This window comes from Barbus barbus (assembly GCF_936440315.1).
Source record: "Barbus barbus genome assembly, chromosome: 42".
NCBI classification, from domain to species: Eukaryota; Metazoa; Chordata; class Actinopteri; order Cypriniformes; family Cyprinidae; genus Barbus; species Barbus barbus.
In genome coordinates, this window is record NC_136720.1 from 2,883,939 (window position 1) to 2,906,610 (window position 22,672).

At 36.9% G+C, this 22,672-nt stretch overlaps 1 protein-coding gene across 1 annotated transcript in view; it reads right to left on the bottom strand.

Annotated features, from left to right (window-relative positions):
* Nucleotides 1-3,315: 3,315 nt before the first annotated feature.
* The window catches only part of LOC306861600 (NACHT, LRR and PYD domains-containing protein 3-like), a 42,774-nt gene continuing 23,417 nt past the window's right edge, over nt 3,316-22,672 (bottom strand). The window contains exons 7-12 of the mRNA XM_079403972.1: nt 21,025-21,198; nt 20,260-20,427; nt 12,099-12,272; nt 4,813-4,986; nt 4,623-4,669; nt 3,316-4,524 (exon numbers count right to left, since the gene is read on the bottom strand). Coding sequence (XP_079260098.1) covers nt 3,935-4,524; nt 4,623-4,669; nt 4,813-4,986; nt 12,099-12,272; nt 20,260-20,427; nt 21,025-21,198 — 1,327 coding nt within the window. The 3' untranslated portion in view covers nt 3,316-3,934. The remainder of the gene's footprint in view (nt 4,525-4,622; nt 4,670-4,812; nt 4,987-12,098; nt 12,273-20,259; nt 20,428-21,024; nt 21,199-22,672) is intronic.

Below are 22,672 nucleotides of genomic sequence, written 5' to 3' on the forward strand. Positions count from 1 at the left end.
ACGAAGAAGGTAAACAAGCTTGCTTATTTTGATATGATTATCATAAATTTTCATGTTTCATCTGTAATTGTCTGTGTACTCATAGATGAATCTGCAGGTATATGATTTGCTGGTGGGTGACCACTGGACACTGCTGGTTTGCTTCACTCTATGATGTCTGTTATTCTATTACACTATAAGAGAGTGGATTTTTTCCTTTAAGATTGAAAGTTAAATTCAATGTCTTGCCAGGTAAAATATCCTCGGGAAGGAAAGATCATTTATTTAAACTCCTGTGGAGAAGGCAGCAGGAAAGTTGACTACTGCCTTAAGGCTGTTAGGTGAGAAATTAAGAACCCTCATCAGATAATGGTTTATAAGTTGTACTTTCTTCAACAAAAAGGATTTAAAATGGACAAAAAGGGTTTCAAGGGTGCCACATGGAAATGTGTTACCACACAGCCTACAACCAGATGCCACTTCATGTGGGGTGTTTGTGTGTAAGGTAAGTAGCTGTAAATTGTTTTTATAATTGCATTATTCTTGTTTATTTTCTAGTTTGCAGAAGCACTTCTTCTGGGGGAAGACTTGACCTTCTCATGCATAGACGTAAACATTGCACAGATGGGTGAAGACCTGGGTCTATGCCTTTTGAATTAATCAGGTTTTTCTTCATTATATTAAAAAGGGATGATGTATTACATGTGATAAAGAATATAATGTCACCTTGATTACCTTCCAAAGAACCTGGATAACCTGTGCCTGGATAACAATATCCCCACACACCAGACAAGGCAGACACTTGGGTATGTTAGATTATTTATATTATTATATATAAACACTACAGTGTATTTTAAAGTTGCACTACCATATTCATTCATGTGTTGTAAATCTTATATTGTTTAGATTGCATGTGACTCTTGCAACGGCTGGTACCACTGGGACTGCATAAACAGGCCAAGTTTGGAGGCACATTTTATTTGTCCGGGATGTCAAGGCCCTATTTAAAGTGTTTTTTGTTCATTGCTACCACAATGAGAAGAAAACCCACCTAGTCTCTTTACATCCCTTTATTCTTTTACTTTAATTTCTTTTCTGTTGCGAGTTTCGTGTACTCCGTTAAGTTTTGCCACCACGCCTCGTCTCCGAGTTCAACTCGAGTCTGTGACCGCCTCAAAACTTCTACCAGCCACAACTCCATTGGCTTCCCAAGACGTCACTTCAACGACTACTGAACTCTCAACCAATCAGCAACTTCAGGGAACCCCCTTTCCTGCAATGACAATGACACAAGGGAACCCCTTAACTCAAAGGCAAAGCAAGCAAGTAATCTCCAGTCTTTTGCAGAGTCGGTGCATTTAATATACATTTTAGCCTCATTGAGAAACTCAAAGCAAGGATTAAATAAGTGATTGATGGTTGTTCAGGTCTATGCAATAACGCATATTGCTGTAAACTTGGGATTTGACATTTTAATTCTCTTAAACTCATCCTTTCCTCACCTTCTCTCTTTCTGCAACGTGTGAATGCTTGTGTTCATGTGTTAGATTAGTTTATGTCTTAGGTTTATATAAATAAAATCTGATTTATATTGAAAAGAGAAGTATCTTGTGTTTTGTGCTTACAAGTTAGCGTCTTAATCTGCCGATCTTGTTACTGTGCTATTAAATAGTGTTCTCACTATATTTTGGATTTTAATATCCAGTGCAGAGTTGATGTTATATGGCTTGGTCAATGAATCGCTGCCGCCTCAGTGATCAGCCGTGAAACAGTGATTCTGTTCAAATCCCTATAAAATCATAAATGATTCCCTTTGAGCTAACTTAAACTAAATATTACGTCTTTTACATTACAGGATATCTTTATTGGCTACTGAAATTTCATGAAATGTTTGAATATCAGTTCAGATTGTGGGCGTACTCAGTAATTAAGTGATTTTAAGAGTAACAAAAGTAGATTATTTAACTTAATTTGTACTTCAGTACAAGTAAAAGTACAGCTTTAAAAATATCCTCAAAAAAGTACAAGTACCCGAAAAAACTACTCAATTACAGTAACGTGAGTAGTTGTAATTCGTTACCTCCACCACTGTCCACAACCCATTGCGCTTTGGCAAAAGATTCAGTTCAGAAATATAAATAACCCATGGCTTGCAGATCGATGTGCTTCCTTTCTCTCTGATATGGTAGGAAGTTACCTCTAATTTAAATGCGGAGGAAATGAACTGTGACAAGATGACTGACAGGACAATTTACATTGGCAGGATGCACATAACTATGTGACAGAGCGTCCATTAAAGACGCAGCTGTATGATGCGATGGTACAAACCAAATTCCGGAAATGTTGGTTTTTTAAATTTGAATAAAATGAATACTAAAAGAATTTCAAATCACATGAGCCGATATTTTATTCACAATAGAATTTAGATAACAAAAATGTTTAAACTGAGAAATTTTAAAATTTTATGCACAAAATTAGCAGGTCTCAAAATAGTTGGGACAGGGGCATGCCATGGCGTATCATCTCCTCTTCTTTTCAAAACAGTTTGAAGACGTCTGGGCATCGAGGTTGAGTTTCTGGAGTTTAGGTGTTGGAATTTGGTCCAATTCTTGATAGAGGTTTCCAGCTGCTGAAGAGTTTGTGGTTGTCTTTGACGTATTTTCCGGTTAATGATGCACCAAATGTTCTCTATAGGTGAAATATCTGGACTGCAGGCAGGCCAATTCAGCACCCGTACTCTTCTACTACGAAGCCATGCTGTTGTAATAGCTGCAGTATGTGGTTTTGCATTGTCCTGCTGAAATACACAAGGCGTTCCCTGAAATCATCTGACATCATCTGGAGGGGAGCATATGTTGCTCTAAGACCTTTATAAACCTTTCAGCATTCAAAGTACCTTCCAAAACATGCAAGCTGCCCATACGTGTATGTGACGAATAAAAATCTTGAATCTTGAACATATGGCTTTTTGTATGATAGAGCTTTAGTTGGCATCTGCAGATGGCACGGAGGATTGTTTACCGACAGTGGTTTACTTTACTTACTTACTTTTACTTTTGTCATTTAGCAGACGCTTTTGTCCAAAGCGACTTACAAATAAGAAAAAGTAACTAAAACTAAAAAGTTACAAATCTATAAATACTATATACCCACATATTTAAGAAAATAAAGAAATTAAATAAAATTGACACATGCATATAACAACATTTCAATAATAAACATATAAATGAAAAAATGAAATAAAAAGCGATACTACTATCCCTTGCCGGTGTCCCTGCCCGGTGGAGTCGCACGGTAGAGTCGATGGTCTTTACACTCTTTGGTCTTCACACTAATTACATGTTCCCGGGGGCGGGGTTTATCTGGGTTTGTGACGTATCGGACCCAGGAAGTAGTTCGTTGTAGTCCCTTACCAGCCATTTTTGTAGGCATTAAACTTCCAGAATTTTAAAAGACGATATCTCTGTTTTTCATTGAACTTTCAACGCTGCAACTTTGCAGATATTGTTTATGCTCAAACAGCAACATTACACACTAACGTTAAAAAAGTGAAATCGCAAGGTTTGTAACTCAAGATTAAAATTATTGTACTCGACCATTTCTCTCAACAATCATTATTTTCTTATTCAATGTTTCCTGTTTTCTCAATCTTATTATAGTTTTCATCTTAAATGTATGATCTTCTGATGTTCCAGCTCCCTCCTGTGTCCGGTGGCGCCATTCCATTTTCGCTTGTTTTTTGACCTTGTGTCTCCATTCCTTCTGAAGTCCTTCAATAAGGAGATCGTCAAAATGAATATCTATTTTACCTGGTTCATCATCACTGTTTCCAAGTGATAACTGATCAGGACATTTCGTATTTATAGGGCTAGCCAATATCACAATGTCAACAGGACTACACACATACTTTAGTGTATATGCATTTTTAAAAGCTATATAAAGTGAGAGTATTTTTTCAGGTGTGTGTGTGAGAGAGGTTTCTGTCTTTGTTGCTTACAGACTTTTCAGCTTGATGTAGAGACACTGAGGAGTTCAAATGATAAAACCCAAACCCAAATCCAGCATAAAGAGACTCTGTGAACGTGTTGTTGAATGTGTGTAAGTGTGTGAGTGTGTGTGTGTCAGAGACGCTGTAGAAGGACAGAGTGCCAGCCGACATGTCCACATACACTCCTATTCTGTTAGAGGACTCTGAAGGGACACGTATGACATTTAACTTATACCTATGAAAAGCAATGAATGTGTCATCAGAGCAGATCAAACTCCAGGAATTTTTATCATATCCAAACTCACAGTCACGACTCCAACCTTTCCTGCTTATTCCCTTATATGTCACTGATATTCCAGCATATTGACTCCATTCAATCTCCCAGTAACAGCGTCCAGACAGACTCTCTCGACACAGAACCTGAGCATACACATCAAATCTGTCTGGATGATCAGGATATGACTGATACTCTACCACCCGTGTCACTTTTCTATTATTCTCAGAGAGAATGAGATGAGTGTTTGCTGTGTTTGGATCCAATGTAAGATCACAGGCATCTGAACACAAGAAGAGAGACATTTATAACAACAGCAATCACAAACATAATATCAAGGTGGGTGGGTGAATGTGTGTGTGTGTGTGTGTGTGAACGTACATTTACGTAGTCCTGCAGTAATCCTGAATTCTCCTCCTTCACCCATACTAGTTATAATGGGGGGAAAATTAATAATAATAATAATAATAAGAAAATATAAGGCACAATCTTCAAAATACACAAAGATAAAAAATGTGGAAAAGAACAAATATTGGCCATAGAAATGATTACACGCAGCAGTGTGACATACTTGAGTTTGTCCAGTGAGCAGTTTGGATGGGTTAGTGTATCAGAGAGCAGCTTGACTCCTGATTCTGCTGGGTGATTGTAGCTCAAATCCAGCTCTATCAGATGTGAGGGTTTTAAACTCAGAGCTGAAGATATATAACGACAGCCTTCCTCTGTCACCATACAGCCAGACAATCTAAAAACACACACAGGAACAGTTCAAGACATTAGTTTGGCAATCAAATGTCACTATCACACAGTGACCTGTGTAGTCTGTATTTTATCTTCTACAATTTTATTTAGTCTCATTAAAAGGGACTGAAAATATTTTTTAATCTATGCACAAACAACTTGTAACACTCCAAAGAGAAAGGACAACTTGAAGTTGTATCATATGACCCCTTTAATAAAGCAAATCTCTCTCGTGAACTGCCAAAATACAGACAGCACGTAACATGTCCCACCAGAGACGGTAATATATTGGATCACTGTTACACAAAAATAAAGGATGTATATCACTCTGTCCCACAGGCAGCTTTGGGGTTCTCTGGTCACTGTTAGGTTCATCTTACACCGACTTACAAGCAAAAACTGAAATCAGTAAACCTGTACTAAGGACTGTAAAGCGATGGACCAAATGAAACAGAGTGGGATTTACAAGCCTGTTTCGACTGCACCGACTGGAGTATTTCTGAAGCTGATGCCAATGCTCTGGACAAGCTCACAGACTGTAAATTCATACATCAGTTTCTGTGAAGACATGTGCATTCCTACCAGGACTTCTTTTATCCTCCTGGGGTCGACAAACGCGGATACGCGTTTTGTGGCAGATTTTCCTGATAAGGCCGAAATGAGCTTGAATTACTCTGCCATTTTTGATTGTACAGATAAGAGCAATACACCATTTGAATCTGTAAGGGGTCTACTTTTATTTCTATACACTCATAATAACAACTATGACCTTTGTGCTTTTGAAGAATAAAGAAAACAAACAGGGTGGGCTCTCTGCCTTCTCCGTCTCCGCGAACTGCTTTTAGAAACGCATCATTAAAATGAACTGTAACTCAGAAAATACTCAACACACAGACATGGGAGTTATATCTATAAAAAGCTTGAAGTGTCTACTTTTAAATTAAGTCATATCGAAAACAAATATGCTGTGATAAAGTAATCCGTATGAAACCAACACGATGTTCAGTCTTTCCCGTCTAACTCGCGGCTTGCGCCGTTCATATGTAAATATCCACGTGAGACACGCGCACATGGAGACGCCCAACACAAACAAAGCGTGAGGAGATTGTTCATCGTGGCTACTGTTCGTTTCTGGAAGAAGACTGAGAGGAATAAGGCAGAATTTCCCTCAAAAGAAGAACAAGATTTCATCAAGAAGAGATCAATCTGATGAGTAAGTAATGCTTCTTTTTTTGCATTAGTCAACGTGTTATTGTGACAATCTTGAACACATTTACTTGTTGGGTTGTTCTCAAACTACAACATGATGAATGCTACGCATCTAAGAATGTTTACACCATGTTTATTATTAATAATCTGTTCACAAACATATTTTAATAGCGTGCTAAACAATAACAATTCGTTTCTCAGATATAAAATGTCCTTATTTATAGTACAAAGTACATCCTTTATAGTACAAAGCATGCATGAGTCTATGGCTACAGAATCATATCATAGGCTACTATAAAATCCTACATGATGTTCAGTATGGCTATATGACAACAAAATCATAGTTGGGTTTTTCCCAAACTATAGTTCCTGACTACAATGTTTGAAATTGAGTAAAACATTTTGAATATGATAGGCAATTCATTGTATTTAAATTTCTTGCGGCGCGATGATGTTTTCATGCTCTATATAAAACAATAAAAGTAATATAAATGTATACTTTAACCCTTAAATGCATGAATGTTTCACCAATCACTCTTACATATTCGGGTCTTTAGCAACCCGGACCTATATATTCAGCATGGATGGATCCTAAACTGCTGCAATAGCAAAAAAATTCTCTTCATATTTTAAGAACCATTACAGAAGAATAAAATAAAGCATATTTCGTTACCTTTTGAAACTTAGAAGGGTTCAATTTGAGCAGATTATTGTACCATCGCAGTCCTCGTCAGAGCGCACTTCCACAGTACATTCAGCATCTGCCTCATATTCGCAATCTCAAACATATTCGCAAAACTACCATTTTCGGTGACTTCAAAATCGATAGTTTGATCGCTGACAGCTTATGTACCACATCCACCATCAAATGACAGTGACATTTATATTTTATGGCATACAGTAATTGCTCTGCAGTATAGCCATTCAAACCAGTTAAATTTTTGCTGATGATATTCTTTTGTTTTAAGCCTGCGGTTATTAGGAGTGAAACATCACGTCATTATTGTCTATCAAACACTGCCACCCCGAGGGATAAAGGTGAATTGCACGTATTGAGTCATCAAATATTTGAATATTTTTGTGCAGAAAAAATATACTTACACTAATACACACCTCGGGTCTCTAGCAACCCTATACACTTTTTATGAAAAATTAAACAGAAAACAGACATTCTTTTAAATTGTATTATATTTTTATTGTTATATTGTTTATAATGAATAAATTGAGGAATACTAAGAAAGCTGATATCTAACTTAAAAAAATTAAGGAGGGAGAGGGTAGTTAACGACGTCCCGGGTCGCTAAAGACCCGAGGTATGTATTTAAGGGCTAATATGATCAATGCTATGAGTGTAAGTATGTTTAGAACATGTTTATTGTTAATAGCCTAGACTACTCTCTTCAAAAATAGATTTTAATGAAGTGCTAAACAATAATGATTAGTTTCTCAGATATAAAATGTCTTTAATTTTTTTTCGATAGTACAAAGCATGCGTGAGTCTATGGCTACAAACATATATATACACACACACACACACACACACAGATGCTCCTGATATTAACATGCTCACAAATGTTTTTTTTTGGTTGTTTGTATTTTATTGAATTAGATACCTGCACCACAGATGAATCCTGATGACTTTCTTACCAACGCTGTACCAACATCTGATGTTCAACTACACTGATATTCTATGGTAAAACAAGATCCTTGACTACTGATTATGTTTTTTTCTTCTTGAATCCATGGAAAGAAGCAGAAACACTTAAATAAAACACGTAAATATCAGGTATGATTTACTTGTTTCACTTGTTGGACAGAATCTGTTGCAGGAATGACACACTAGCAGTCCAAACTTTTTGAACAGAAAGATGTTTTTGTAAAGAATTCTCTTCTGCTCACCAAGCTTGCATTTATTTGATCCAAAATACATAGTTGAATTTGCTAAAGCAGTAATATTGTGAAATATTTTTACTATTTAAAATAACTGCTTTCTATTTGAATATATTTTAAAATGTAATTTATTCCTGTGATCAAAGCTACATTTTCAGCATCATTACTCCAGTCTTACTCTAAGTGTAACAATACACACTATACCATTCAAAAGCTTGGAGTCAGTATATATAGCTCTTTTCAACATAATAATAATAAACGTTTTTTGAGCAGCATATCAGAATATTAGAATGATTTCTGAAGGATCATGTGACTGGAATGATGATGCTAAAAAGTCAGCTTTGATTGTTCCTAATAAACTGCACTCGCAGGTGAATCTCAAGTTTTGTGTGATAGCTAAATATATTCTTAATAAACTACAAACAAAAAATATATACATTTATTTTGTCCTCATATTCTTTCTTGTAACTCTTCCCTCTCAAGTCACATACCTGACTGAATGGCTCAGTATGCGGGCCTTTGTCTTCTCAGATGTGAATGTGAAGGTTGACACCTTCTCGCATAGACCTTTCTACTCAAAAAGTGTCTTAGGAAATTTTAATCAATATATTGTTTTCTGTGAGCAAGTAAACAAACAAAAACACTAGGGTACAAGATCCAGTTCTCAATCTTGTGAACAAATGTTCTGTATGTGTTTTATGGCCTTATTTCAGGGACTTCAAAATTTTAGTTTTTCACTAACAACGCATAAACGTTCTTTCTCAAAAACAAAATCATGTACATAAATGCTGCTAACACATTATTATAGCCCAGTTTGTGCTGTTTACAGTGTTGTTAGACTTTAGCCATCTATATATTTATAACCAACTGAAAAAAGCACAAATGTCAGGGCATGTCAAAACGTCTCCAGGCCCCCAAAACACCCTCAGACCCCAGAGGGTTAAGGCTCGAACCCCGATGATCGCTGCTTGCAGCTATACTTACATTTGTTTCCCTCTCTGTGCCCACATACTGTATTTTGATGAAGCTAAATTCTCAATAAAACTGTTTTCATTGGTATATTTGACTGTTTCTGTTGTCAGACAATGGAATGAATATGAAATAGTGACTGAAACGCGATCCATTAAGACAACATAACCAGCTCTCACTTCCCAGATGTTAATCTGCACAAACAAAACATGATAATCACACCGTCGTCTGATGAAATCGAATACACATAAGATAAAGACACTAGCTGTGCTGTGTTTTCGGCTATACTTGCATGTAAAATTAGAGAAGCAACATAATATCTGTGTTTAAATTAATTAAAGCACTGCTCCTCTGTGCCGCGTGCTGAACAGAAACTGAGCAGACGCAGAGAGAGAGAGAGGTGTGTGTGCGCTGGGAGAGCAAGACCTGTACCGGCAATTCTCACAAACTAAATAAGCTTTGGGTGCTTTTTTGAAGGGAAAAAAGTCACTAAAGGGGTCTGCAATGTTGCGAAGTTGGCAACACTGCGCATCTCCATTTATCCAACTACGGTTTGGGCCACGGGTCAAACAGAAAATATGTTAATCACGCGTTAAAAAAATCAGGCTTGTAGGCCAAGATGTGTACATCAGGAGTTTGCTAATTGTCACACTTTTTGTACGGTGGGGAAAGCTGTAATTTGCTGATAGGTTAGTTTGAATGTCTCACATTTGGGTTTTAGTCACATGGTCAAGGAAGGGCAAAAAAGAAGATTGCAACTGTTACTCTCTCTTTTCTTGGCCAGCGATCTTTCTTCACTGGAGCCCTCTTCTTGGGGCTCTGCTTTCCCTCTTTTTTCTCGGTTTCTCTCTTTCTTTTTCTCTCTCTCTCTCTCTCTCTCCCTCTCCCAGGTAACATTTTACATACATACCGGGTACAAATAACTGTATGTTTTATCATTCAAATGTAACCATAACAAAATACTTGTTACCATTGCAATTTTAAAGTATGCTAACTATTGACATTGATTACCATTGTGCTACCTATTGCTAAAAAAGTTATTTATAAACGACACAAAATCCCAAAACTTTGTAGTATTTATAAAATTTGTATAATAGCACTGCCTCCACTGTGTTATTCCACTACCTTTCTAGGATGAGTCACTGTTGTATACCTCATTTGTAAGTTAATTTGTGAAAAAAATCATCTGCTAAATGAAATGTAACTATTATCTTTGCATTTAGTTGCTCCATTTAGTCCAGTTCTCATTGAAAATATCTGCGTGTCTTTGTCTTTTTTTAATTTTGTTTATGATCTGTTTTTGTTTTAATTATGCCCAAAAATATACTGGGCCCAATTTCATGAAAAATCTGAGTTAAGAGTTGTTCCTTGTAACAAAATTCAAAGAAAATTCTTAAATTTAAAGAAAAGATCCTAGTAAAGAAAAACGTAATTCAGAAAGCATTTTAACCCTTAAAAGAGGTCTTAAGGTCCAAAATTGTTAGGAGTACGGATGAGGACTTTTAAAGAGGTCATCAGATGCCCATTTTGTACAAGTTGATATGATTCTTTAGGGTCTTAATTAAAAGTCTATAACATACTTTGGTTAAAATTTTCTCAATGGTAGTGTAAAAAACACCTTTTTAAACCTGTCAAAATCAGCTCTGTTTTCAACATGCTGTACTAGTCAATGTTGCTTTAAATGTTAATGAGCTCTGCTGGCCCCACCCCTCGCTTCCGAGCTGCTCTCAGAGAGACTGTTTACTTTAGCTGCATTCATCGTGAAACTTGCTAATTAGCACATTTAGGAAAGGCGATTTGCAAAGATTCATAAAAACCCTTATACTCACTTCTTCTGTAGGTGAGGCTGGATCATGAATGATTCGCGCGAACATAGATACATTTAGGCAGATCAAGATCGGCGCATTCACTTTAAAGCAAAAGTAATGTTAATCCTCTGCATCTTCAGCGGCTCAGATGTTGGGAGTAAATGACGACTGCTATATTCATTATTACATCCAACATTAAAAGCACCTCAATCACTTAATTGGAGACATTCTTGAATTCCCCTGCACGGAGTCCACACAATGGCGGACTGATGACAGCTCAGTGAGGGCGGGTCTAAGGTAAGACACCAGTCCAGTCTATACTGAAACGCTACAGTCAATCAACTATCGTGGGAGGGGCCTGTGCAGAACTACGTCATTCTGACAGGAGTCTCAGAACAACCTGATCTGAGAAAGGGGATTTAAAAAAAAAAAAAAAAAAAAAAAACGCTGGGTGGATTTTTATAATTGTAAGGTGGATGTGTTTCTTTAGCAGTGGAGAAAATGGACGAAACATGAAGAGGGAGAAGAAATGTGTTGCACACAATGCATAACAGTGAGCTAATAAGACGCTACACAGAAGATTGTGCAGGGATCATGTTTGTGACCGATCTTATTAGAGGTTTGTGTGTGTGTGTGTGAAAGAGAGAATAGTAAAATAGGAAAAATGATGCCTGTAAATTCAAAATGAAGGCTTATAAAGACCCTACTCTTAAAAGCGCTCTTTTATTTCCTTCTTGGACAGCCAAGCAATCACAGTCTTCAAAAGACTGTGTCATAGCTAGCAACGGGGTCAGCCCCGCCTCCTCACTAAGATAAAAGTTTTTGTCTTTTCCTCGCTCACAGTTGCTCTCAGATTGGTCCTGAAATCACTTTTAAGCTAAGACTTCTAGTTAGAAATTTTTAAGCTAAATTAGGAGCTCTCTGAGAGGATTCTTAGAATCTTTATGAATACTGGCCCTGGTCTTGAATCAGGAACCACTATTCACTGATAAGAATACACAGAAACCAAGACAGAGTATGAGTACTGATACTTGCTTAAGGGTAAATGATACTGAAACTAGTATTTTGAGTACAGTAAATTTTACAAAGCAATGAGGCTAATCAATACAGTAGTGTATAAATGTCTCTTTTTGAATAACTTTAAAAAAAAATTTACTTCTTGAGTAAGAGTCTGGAAAGATATGATTTATAATAGACAGCTTAGTTTTGTATAGTAAATTTTTTCTGTGTTTATAAATACCTCAATATGTTCAGTTGACAGTGTGAACTCTTCAGTCCAGCACAGAGCAGCTTCACTCCTGAATCCTGTAGGTCATTGTTACTCAAGTCCAGCTCTGTCAAACAGGAGCTTGATGATTGTAGAGCTGACGACAGACTTTCACAGCATTGGCCAGTGAGATTACAGGTGACCAATCTAAACAGAATAATGAATCAGTATTTAATATAAAATGACTTCTGACATTTAACATTTATAACAGCTGTGTATTTTTTCTGAAACACAAATATTTAATTATGGAATTCCATTATATAATTTATTTTTGTGTAAATTATTCTGAATTGTTCTCTATTTTCCATTTCATGTCCATGTATTTATTTATCTGGTGAGTAGCCTTGTTAGGCTGCTCATCACCTGTGAAGATTTTTTGACTGGTCTGTTGCATCTTTTATGTGTATATCACAGTGGGACACAGGCACACTCAATTCGTATCACATCATTGCCTTAACCCTTGCATGAATACATGAATGTTTCACCAATCATTATTACATACAGTATATAGGTGTTCCGCGATCTGGACCTATAAATCTAACACAGATGGATCTCTAACTGCTGCAATAGCGTAAAACTCTTTTTGAACATAGACATGAAAGTGCACTATTCAAACTTAAATTATTATAATTCATGAACACTTTTGAATACAGACCAAAGTTTGGTCTCTTTTTTAAAAAAAGACTATCTGCCAATTATTGCAGAAGTGAAATAATTAAAAAAAAACTTAAAAAATGTATAGAAGTTTAAATGTACTGTACGATTTTTATTTTACTTTATATAAAATCAATATTTTACAAAAGGTTTTAATCCAAAATTGCTATAAAATTAAAGCCATATGCTTAAATAAGTTGTGTTCCAAATTTGAAGTTGATATAAAAAAAATGAGTGGTGTCAAAATTAGCACATTAACGCAGGCGATTAATGTTTTCAGTTTAACGTGTTAAAAATATTTAACGCACTTAATGCAGGGGCAGAGCTAGGGTTGGCCACCCCACTCACAACTGCTGTTTCTGTCGCTTTTTCTCTTGACAAGAAGTGCATTTATTCAGTCGCAGAACATCTTTATGACCACATCAACCGGGAGACGTTTCAGACGCGAGCTCCACTTCACTTCGGCGGCAGGCGTGAGTCAAACGAGTGCGGAAACCGTACTGTGCTCGCGCGTGCTCAACGCACAAAGGTGCCGGCACGCGCTGTAGCCTGTCTCATTTCATATCAAAGCACGAAATAAACTATGTGCAATGTTGTGGTCAGTTAAGTCATGATGTTACCAAAAAGGCGATTAAAGCTGCCTTAAAACTGTGCGTGCATGTAATATGAGTCACATTAAGAACATGTCTAAGGTTTTCAAAACTGTCCTTGAGCAGCCCAGCACTGTCTCCCTCATCTAACACACCTTATTCAACTCGTCAGTTCATTAATAGACTTTATGACCTGAAGTGTGTCAGAAATGGTAAAAAGATTAGAGAGAAAATATGATGCATGTCAGATCCGTTACGTTCAGTAGCAGCAGCTCTTAAAGAAATAACAGCCAAAATAACCTAATAACCAGCTGCTGTGATGTCTAATAATCAAATAACAAAGAAAAAAAAAAAGGAAAAAATAACTTTTATAGCTTTAAGTATTCAGCTATATTTAATTTAGTATTTAATGTTTGATACCTTCAATTTCTGTATATTTCTGCTGAAGGGCACAGGTAAATATGACATTTATTGTACTGGGTTTATGTGAAGATTGCTTTAAGTTCACTTAAATTAGAAGTTATTTTTAAAAAGTCTAATAAAATGTTAAAATTGATGTCTCTCAATTATACTGTACTGTTGAATGGCTATAGTCAATAGGTAAATATTGGAGGAGGGCAATTTTATAGAGAAATCAGTATTGGTATCAGTGATACTGGCCTTCAGTCATAAAAAAAGATGGCATTAAACAAATATAAAAAAAATATAATGTCTTTGTTGTTTGTACATTAATTTGAAGATTGAATGTGAAATTATTGCAATATAAAAGTATATTTAAAAACTTTAATGTTAGGTGGGATTAATCGCAATTAATTGTGATTAATTTCAGAAAAATGTGCGATTAATTAGTAAAAACAAAATTTAATCGATTGACAGCACTAAAACAAAAATTGAGGTTCCTTTATATCCGTAATATCCATTAGGCCACGACTGCCCCTTTTTTTTTTACTTAAAAAAAAAATAATAATAAAAAAAATACAATTTTATAATCTTTATAAAGACTATAAAAATTGATTCTAAAAGACCGTAATGCATTTGGAATATGGCACCTCCCACTAAGGGGGAGGAGCCCGCTAAAAGATTTTAAAGTATGATTTCTATGGTAACGCAATATCAGCTTTCAAAATGGTTTTCACAGGTCGAATTATGGGTTTTTAAGCTTTCAAATTATATATAATTTATGATGATTACTTAAACATATGATAGGGAAAAAGGAAACCGAAAATATTTTTTTTGTGATAAAAAGGTCAAAACTCCTGTTATGATGTATATGTTTTGAGGTGCACTCGTCATAAATTAATCTTTTACTGTTCCTAAATAATTTAACAACAAACAATGATAAAGTATCTATTTAGGAGTCTTAGATCTTTTCAACGATATATAGTTTGTCATGATTAGATTAGGATTTAATTGTAATATATTGAAGTAAACTTAGGCATCCCGCTAGCAGGAAGGTGACAGTTAAGGGATTTTAATAATTGATAAAAGCAGATGATTTTACCATTAGTCATCATCAGAACACACTTCCCCATTATTTATTCAGCATCTGCCTCATATTCGCAATCTCAACCATATTCTCAAAACTATTGTTTTCAGTGTCTTCAAAATCAATATTTTGACACCAGCTTATTCACCACATCCACCATCAAATGACAGTGACAATTAGATTTCATTTCATGCAGTAATTGCTCTGCAGTAAAGCCTTTCATGCCAGTTCAAGTTTTGCTGATGATATTTTTGTGTTTTAGCCTGCAGTAATTATGAGTGAAACATGTCACCTTGAATAATTAAGTTGAATTGCACTTATTGGGGCATCAGATATTTAATTATTGTTGTGCAGGAAAAATATACTTACGCTTTTGCATATGTTACATGTGACATCACACTGGCAAAAGCATTTGCACCATAGCCCCACCCACTGGTGTTCAGTCACTTAAGACCTAACACCTGTCTGCACTGAATGCAAGCTTTATGTCAAATCAGAAGCAAATAGAACCCATTATAATCAATTATTTGTTTTATGATGCTTTGTCTGTAAATGACATTAGGCAATCAAAACAGCGGTCATTTACTGACAAATCTTAAAGGAGTTACCCCTAATACATATTCAGACAGAGCGTCAGAATTTTTTTTATGAACATGTAACTTGAAGGTGAAACTCAAAGAAACAAAATAATAATAACAACAACAATAATAATTAAATCATGTCAAGACCACTGGGGTTCAAGAACTGCATTTTTAACTCTTAAATGTATGGATGTTTTGCCAATCATCATTACATATTTGGGTCTTTAGCGACCCAGACCTATATATATATATATCTAACACAGTTGGATCTCTAACTGCTGCAATAGCATTAAACTCTCCTGATATTATAACAACAATTAAAAAAATTAAATAAAATAAAGCATACTATTTGTCACAGTTATGGACTTGTAGTTGTGTTTTTGTTCCCCCGTGTTCCCTGACCTAGTTTCCCGTCTGTGTCTGATTATGTCCTTTGGTTCAGGTGAGTCTTGTAATTATAATTATTTGCTCCACTACTTAAGTTCAAGTCTGTTCATGTCTTGGTCCAGTCTTAACATTGCCTGTGTGCGTGTATCCTGCCTGCCTTATGTGGATTACATCTGTGTGGATTAATTAAAGACTGTTTGCCGCTATCTTCATTGTATTCGTGCATTTATTCTATTCCGCACCGTGACAAAAGAACGGACCAGCACAGTGTTAGCGGCATGTTCCCCGTGTTTTTTTTTTATTCGTTTTTTGGCCGTTTTTCTTTCTTGCTTTATGGATTCCCCTGCTGTCCTCCTCCTTCTGCTGGAGCAGGGGGAACAAACTCTTAAGGACCATACGAGACTGTTCGTGGAAATATCCAACTTTACCCACTACTCAGATGACTGCCTCTGCTTGTTCTACCCCGCAAACTTAAACTCTGTGAGCAGAGTTGCCAGTTGTCTGGAGATGATGCTCAGGAGGATTTTGTTGCCTCTGTAGAGTGAGTACTGGTGTCCTGTGGTTCTCCGTTCACCGTGGACATCGCGGACAATGACACCAGTCTCACTCCGCACCCAGAGCCCAGCCTACCATCACCCCACGCATGGAGCGTCAGCTAGAGCCCACCGTAGAAGGAGAGCCAAAGCCCGCCGTGATCGACCAGAAAAAGCGACAGAGCTGAGAATCCCCCTGGAGCCAGAGCCTCTCACGACATCTGACCATGTGTGAGAGCCAGCAACAACGCACGCAACGGTGGATGTTTCAGTGGAGCGTGAGGGTGTGGAGGAAAGGCCTGCTCACTACACCACCGGTGAGGGTGAACGCAGCAAGGACTCTGAGGACTTAATTGACTTTAATACTGAAATAATGTCTTCCTTCATCATCTGGACCCTCTTCCAGTCCTGTTTCGGCCAAGGAGGCCATTTGTGAACTGTTTATCTGTCCATAACTGTCTGCCTGTACTTCTACGACCATAGAGGTCTATTTGATGTGTGTGAGAGAGTGTATGTGTGGGCAGCACACACATCGTCCCAGAACTCTGAAATCCCTCCCTCCAGGTATGCACTTAAGGGTTAGAAACAGTTTTAAGTTCTCTGAGGGCCACTTAAAATATTAGCAAGATTAAAAAAAAAAAAAACACTTTAGAAGTTCCAGCCTATTTTCTATCCTGTTTTTGACCCTCTCTGCAGAACAGTCTGCTTTTATAAGTTGGGCGCATTCAAGACTGGCTAACAATTTTGTAGGGCTGCTCCCTAATAGTCGACTAACCGTTAGTAGACCAGAAGAGGCTTGGTCGACCAACATTTTATTAGAAGCTTAGTCACAGAAAAAAAAAATTCCTCAGGAAGTGGCGAAGTCACGCAGTCCGTCACGGACAGATCGTTAACGGCTGATAATATATAGTACATCCAAACGTTCACCTTTCATTCATCAGTCAACTTAGCTTGATGAGCTAACAGGAGCTCTTCTTTTCACAGGGATCTTGGGATGGTTTCGGCCGAAGATGAAGATGATCGGGAACAACAGATAAAATAATCCAGTGAGGGGAGACTAAAGTTAAGTCAATGGTAGCGACTTCAAGACCAGACAAATGTTGTGAGGAGCAGTGTTGGGGGTAACGCATTACAAGTAACGCGAGTTACGTAATCAAATTACTTTTTTTCAAGTAACTAGTAAAGTAACGCATTACTTTTTAATTTACAAGAAAATATCTGAGTTACTTTTTCAAAAAAGTAACGCCAGTTACTTTGTTTTCCCATTTATTGACTGACAAGTCTCCTGTCCCCATTTTGGGAGAAATCGGAAGTACAGAGGCGTTGTGTGCGCTGTGTGAACATGATGTTACTGTAGTTCTAGACTAAATGTGACTGTGCATTCAGGGGTGCAAACTCCCCCGCCCCACAACACACACACACACGCCACAAGACTCCCTCTCTGGCTCTGTGACACCCACCCAAGTAAAAAACAAAATAACAAAATATACCTTCATCACACAATATTTTTATCTGGTAAATGGAACTACAAACAATTTAAACAATTTAACAAGTGAAAGTGTGAAATGTTCTATTTAGCAACAAAAAATTGAAGTGGGTGAGTGGTAAAGTTTGGCTACCTGAACTAGTTAAATGCATAGCGTTTCACATTCGCATTCACATTTCACACACAACAGCAATTCAAATTGCTTTACAGGAAGAAAATGTTACACACTGCAAAAAATGCTTTTCTTACATTTCCTTGGTCTTGTTTCTTAAATCAAATCATTTTTTTCCCAGAAAACAAAATGTCAAAATAACCTTGTTTTCGGTTTGAAATAAGATTATTTTGCTTGTTTTAAGGAAAACTTAAATTTTGACTTTTTTTCTGAAAAGAGAATTTTTACTTGTCTAGAAAATGCTTCTTGATTTAAGAATTTTTAGATATTTGGACTAGAAACAAGACAAAAACTCTAAGTAGGAAAGCATTTTTTGCAGTGCACCATTCAAGGATAAAGACGTTTATATGATTAAAAGACGTGTGAGCGACAACTACAGTCTACAATCAAAAAGTATTGCTGTTTAGATGTTACATGAACTTAGTCAGGGCAAATAAACCACTGTAAATCTTAATTTCAGCACTCAAATTTTTTCTGACTAAACGCGAGGTGTTTCTCCGTCTTGAAACAGGCTGTTACAGGCTGATACTTAGCGCTGCCTCCACTTGAGCTGAGTGATACTAATATTACTGTTCATTAAACGCTATGCTTTACTTGTAGATCGAACAGTTCTCAAACCGACTTCTAATGTAGCGATTATGTAACTTACAATCTTCATATCAATCGCAACAGCAGCCTCACGCAAAAAAAAAAAAACAGCCTCACGGGGTAATCACCATTTAAACTGGAACACCATAATTTACAGCAGATACAAATGTATTCCGTCCTACTCTACAGCGAACTTAATTTAGCTAGCTACAAACAGGCTAATCTAACCACCACAATTACTTCAAAAAATAAATTGTTTATCATTAGCACACGTTTTATGTCTGGAAATATGGACAGTTGCCTGCAGCGTCTAAAAGTTAGGCTTCATGAGTGAGAGAGAACGCTACAGGTGACGTGACACAGATGACTTGCAGATACAACGACCCAAACCACCAATTTCTTTTCTTTTTTTTACAGATCTACACAATTCACGTGAATGACCTATTTCAAGGTGAAAACAGCAAATTTCGCCGAAAGGTGACAAGTTTGCACCCCTGGCATTAATTCATCTCACTCGCAAAAAAACAGATTTAGTATTCATCAAAATGAATTAAAACAGTGAAATGCAAACAGAATATGACGCAAACCGCCAATTCAATGTTAAATAACACAAATGTATCTAATCCCATTTTATTAACCGATGTCTTTGCTGCTGACCTTTGATGATCCAGTTCAACCATACTAATAAGCAACAATGACTTCAGATAAACTAACAATTGTGCGTCATTGTTTTTTATTGCTGAAGAGTGTTGAACCTTCTTCTCCTGCGTTCTACTGTACAGACTTTTCCTTCAGCCTGAGGTATATTCATTACACTTTTTGGTGTGAAAGGGCTTTTACATTTGCTATAAATAGAACTTATTATATTCAAAACACACAATCAAACCCTGCTCATATTTAAAAAGTAACGCATTACTTTCCATAAAAAGTAACGTAGTTAGTTTACTTTTTTTTTTTCTTTAGGGAGTACCGCAATATTGTAATGCATTACTTTTAAAAGTAACTTTCCCCAACACTGGTGCGGAGTGAATGTGGCTTTATACTGGTCTTGATTGCATGGTGACAGGTGCGGGGAATCAGAACTCAGGTGATTGTGATTGTGCAGGCTGAGTGCTGGGACCTGACGAGACTGGTGTTTCCCAGTAATCTATATGAAACCAACGCGAGGTAGTCTTTCCTGTCTGAGCTTATTATATGTAATGTGGTCATTATATACTGATATCAACATGCTCACTGATTTATTTGTTTTTTTATTTGTTTGTGACCAGTTACCTGCAGAACATGTCTTTTCAAACTGTTTTTCTCTGAGAGTACTGTACCAACATCAGATGTTCAACTACAGTTGTCAACATTTGAAGTGGATTAAAAAAGTTCATAAAAGATGTCCTTTTTTGTTTTACTGCAGTTAGCATCACCTAGTTAAGTCTTATTAAGTGTTGTAGACAATTGTATATTGACTTGCAAGATGTTTAAATTAGAAAGAATTTAGACATTTAAGAAATTAGACAAAATAGCTGTTGTTTGTTAAGCAGACGATTGGATTAAACATAATTATCAGACACTGATCATCTCAAAATCTTATCTGAGCTACAATCTCATTACTACAAAAAATCTATTCATACATTTTATAATAAATTAGTGCATTTGAAAATCAGACCTTAGTATGTTCAGTTGACAGTCTGACAGTCCAGCAGAGAGGAGCTTCACTCCAGAATCCTGAAGGTCATTATTACTGATGTCCAGCTCTCTCAGACAGGAGTTTGATGATTGCAGAGCTGAAGACAAACTTTTACAACACTGACCAGTGAATCTACAACCTGCCAATCTGAACAAAACAAAAGATACAGTAACTCTTACTGAACATTTTAGATGTCTTCCTATTTGAGCACACACTAATTCAACTCATCAGCTCATTATTAGAGACAAGATTCTTAAAATCCGGTTCTGGAGGGCCACTGCCCTGCAGAGTTTAGCCCAAACCCTGATCAAACTCACTTATTTGATATTTTCTAGGGATTCTGCAGACCTTGATGAGCTCGCTCAGATGTATTTCATTAGGGTTGGAGCGAAACTCTGCATGGCATTGGCCCTCCAGGGCAAGATTAGGGGAACCCTGCTCTAAGACCACACGTGTGTCTCAGAGAAGAGAGACATAAAAAAATATGCAGTGTTGTGTGGGCTCGAGAACCAGGGTTGGGAACCACTGCTGTAGGTGACCACAACATTAAAATTGTGATCAATGCAGTGGATGCAAATACCACCAGCACTGATACAGATTCTGATAGTTAGTCTTGCTTGTTAGATCATTCGTTACATATTAATTAGCCTGTCATCAGTGCAAAAACAACTGCTTCACATTGTAGAACACTTAAGAGTATCTTGCTTTTTCATGTTGTGTTTGAAAGGGTGACTTCCTAAATACCTCAGTATATTCAGTTGACAATGAAAACTCTTCAGTCCATCAGAGAGCAGCTTCACTCCTGAATCCTGCAGGTCATTGTTACTGAGGTCCAGATTTCTCAGCTGAGAATCTGATGATTGGAGTGCTGAAGACAAACTTTCACAGTGCCGATGAGAGAGACCACATCCAGCAAGTCTATAAGGAGTATGATTTTGTGCAGGAGTGTCAAATTCAGTTCCTGGAGGGCCACTGCTCTCTGCTCTGCAGAGTTTAGCTCCAACCCTGATTAACACACCTGAACCAGGTCATCAAGGACTTCAGAATTAATAGAAACTTACAGACAGGTGTTTTGGAGCTGGTTGGAGCTACACTTTGCAGGACAGAGCCCCCTCCAGGACCGGAGTTTGACATATTGCAATGAGGAGATGAGTGTAAAAAAGTTATGTTTTTTTATTCTGTACATGGAAATGAAACATAAGTGTGACAATACACAGTCCATGATTCTGCCTCACACACAAAACCAAATGTCAGAATATATTAAAGACGAAATCATATGCAACTCAACTCTCTAAGGTCCACGAATATGCCGTGTGTTTAGTTGTATTTTTTCCTGATAATGGCACAAAGAACTTAAAATGCTTCGTCATTTTTGGTCAGACACAAAAGATGAATACATTATTCATAATGTATAATAATGTATTCATCTCTAAAGTATCTACTTTTACCGTCATGGCCAAAAATATCAGCACCCTTGGTAAATATGATCAAAGAAGGCTGTGAAAATTAATCTGATTATGAACATGAAATTATCCAGCCATGGCTTCCTGTTTCACAGAAATATAAATAGGAGGGAAAACAAAGCCCAAATTCCCTTAGTCATCCATTACAATGAGAAAAACCAAAGAATATATTTCTGATGTGCAGCAAAAGATAATTGAGCTTCACAAATGAGTGAAGTGGCTTTAAGAAAAGAGCTAGAGCAGTGAAAATTCCCATTTCTACCATCAGGGCAATAATTAAGAATTTCCAATCAACAGAAAATGTTACGAAACTGCCTGGAAGAGGACGTGTGTCTATATCGTCCTGATGCACGGTGAGAAGGAGAGTTTGAGTGGCTAAAGACTCTCCAAGGACCACAGCTGGAGAATTGCAGAAAATAGTTGAGTCTCGGGGGCAGAAAACCTTACAAAAAAAATTGTCAAACAGTACCTACATCACCACATGTTGTTTGAGAGGGTTTCAAGAAAAATTCTCCTCAGTCATCCAAAAACAATCTCCAGCATATTCAGTTATCAGACACGACTGGAACTTCAAATGGGACTGGCTTCTATGGTCAGATGAAACAAATAAATTAGCTTTTTAGCAGCAAACACTCAAGATGGGTTTGGTGAACACAGGGATAAAAAGTACCCCACATGTACAATGAAATATACTGCTGTATTTCTGATGTTGTGGGCCTATATTTCTGCTGGAGGTCCTGGACATCTTGTTTAGACACATGGCATCATGGATTCTATCAAATACCAACAGATTAAAAAAATCAATAAGTGACTGACTCTGTTAGAAATCGTATAATGGGCCATGTTTGGATCTTCCAACCGTACAATAATCCAAACACAAACCTCAAAAACAACACAAAAATGGGTCACTGAGCACAAAACCAAGCTTC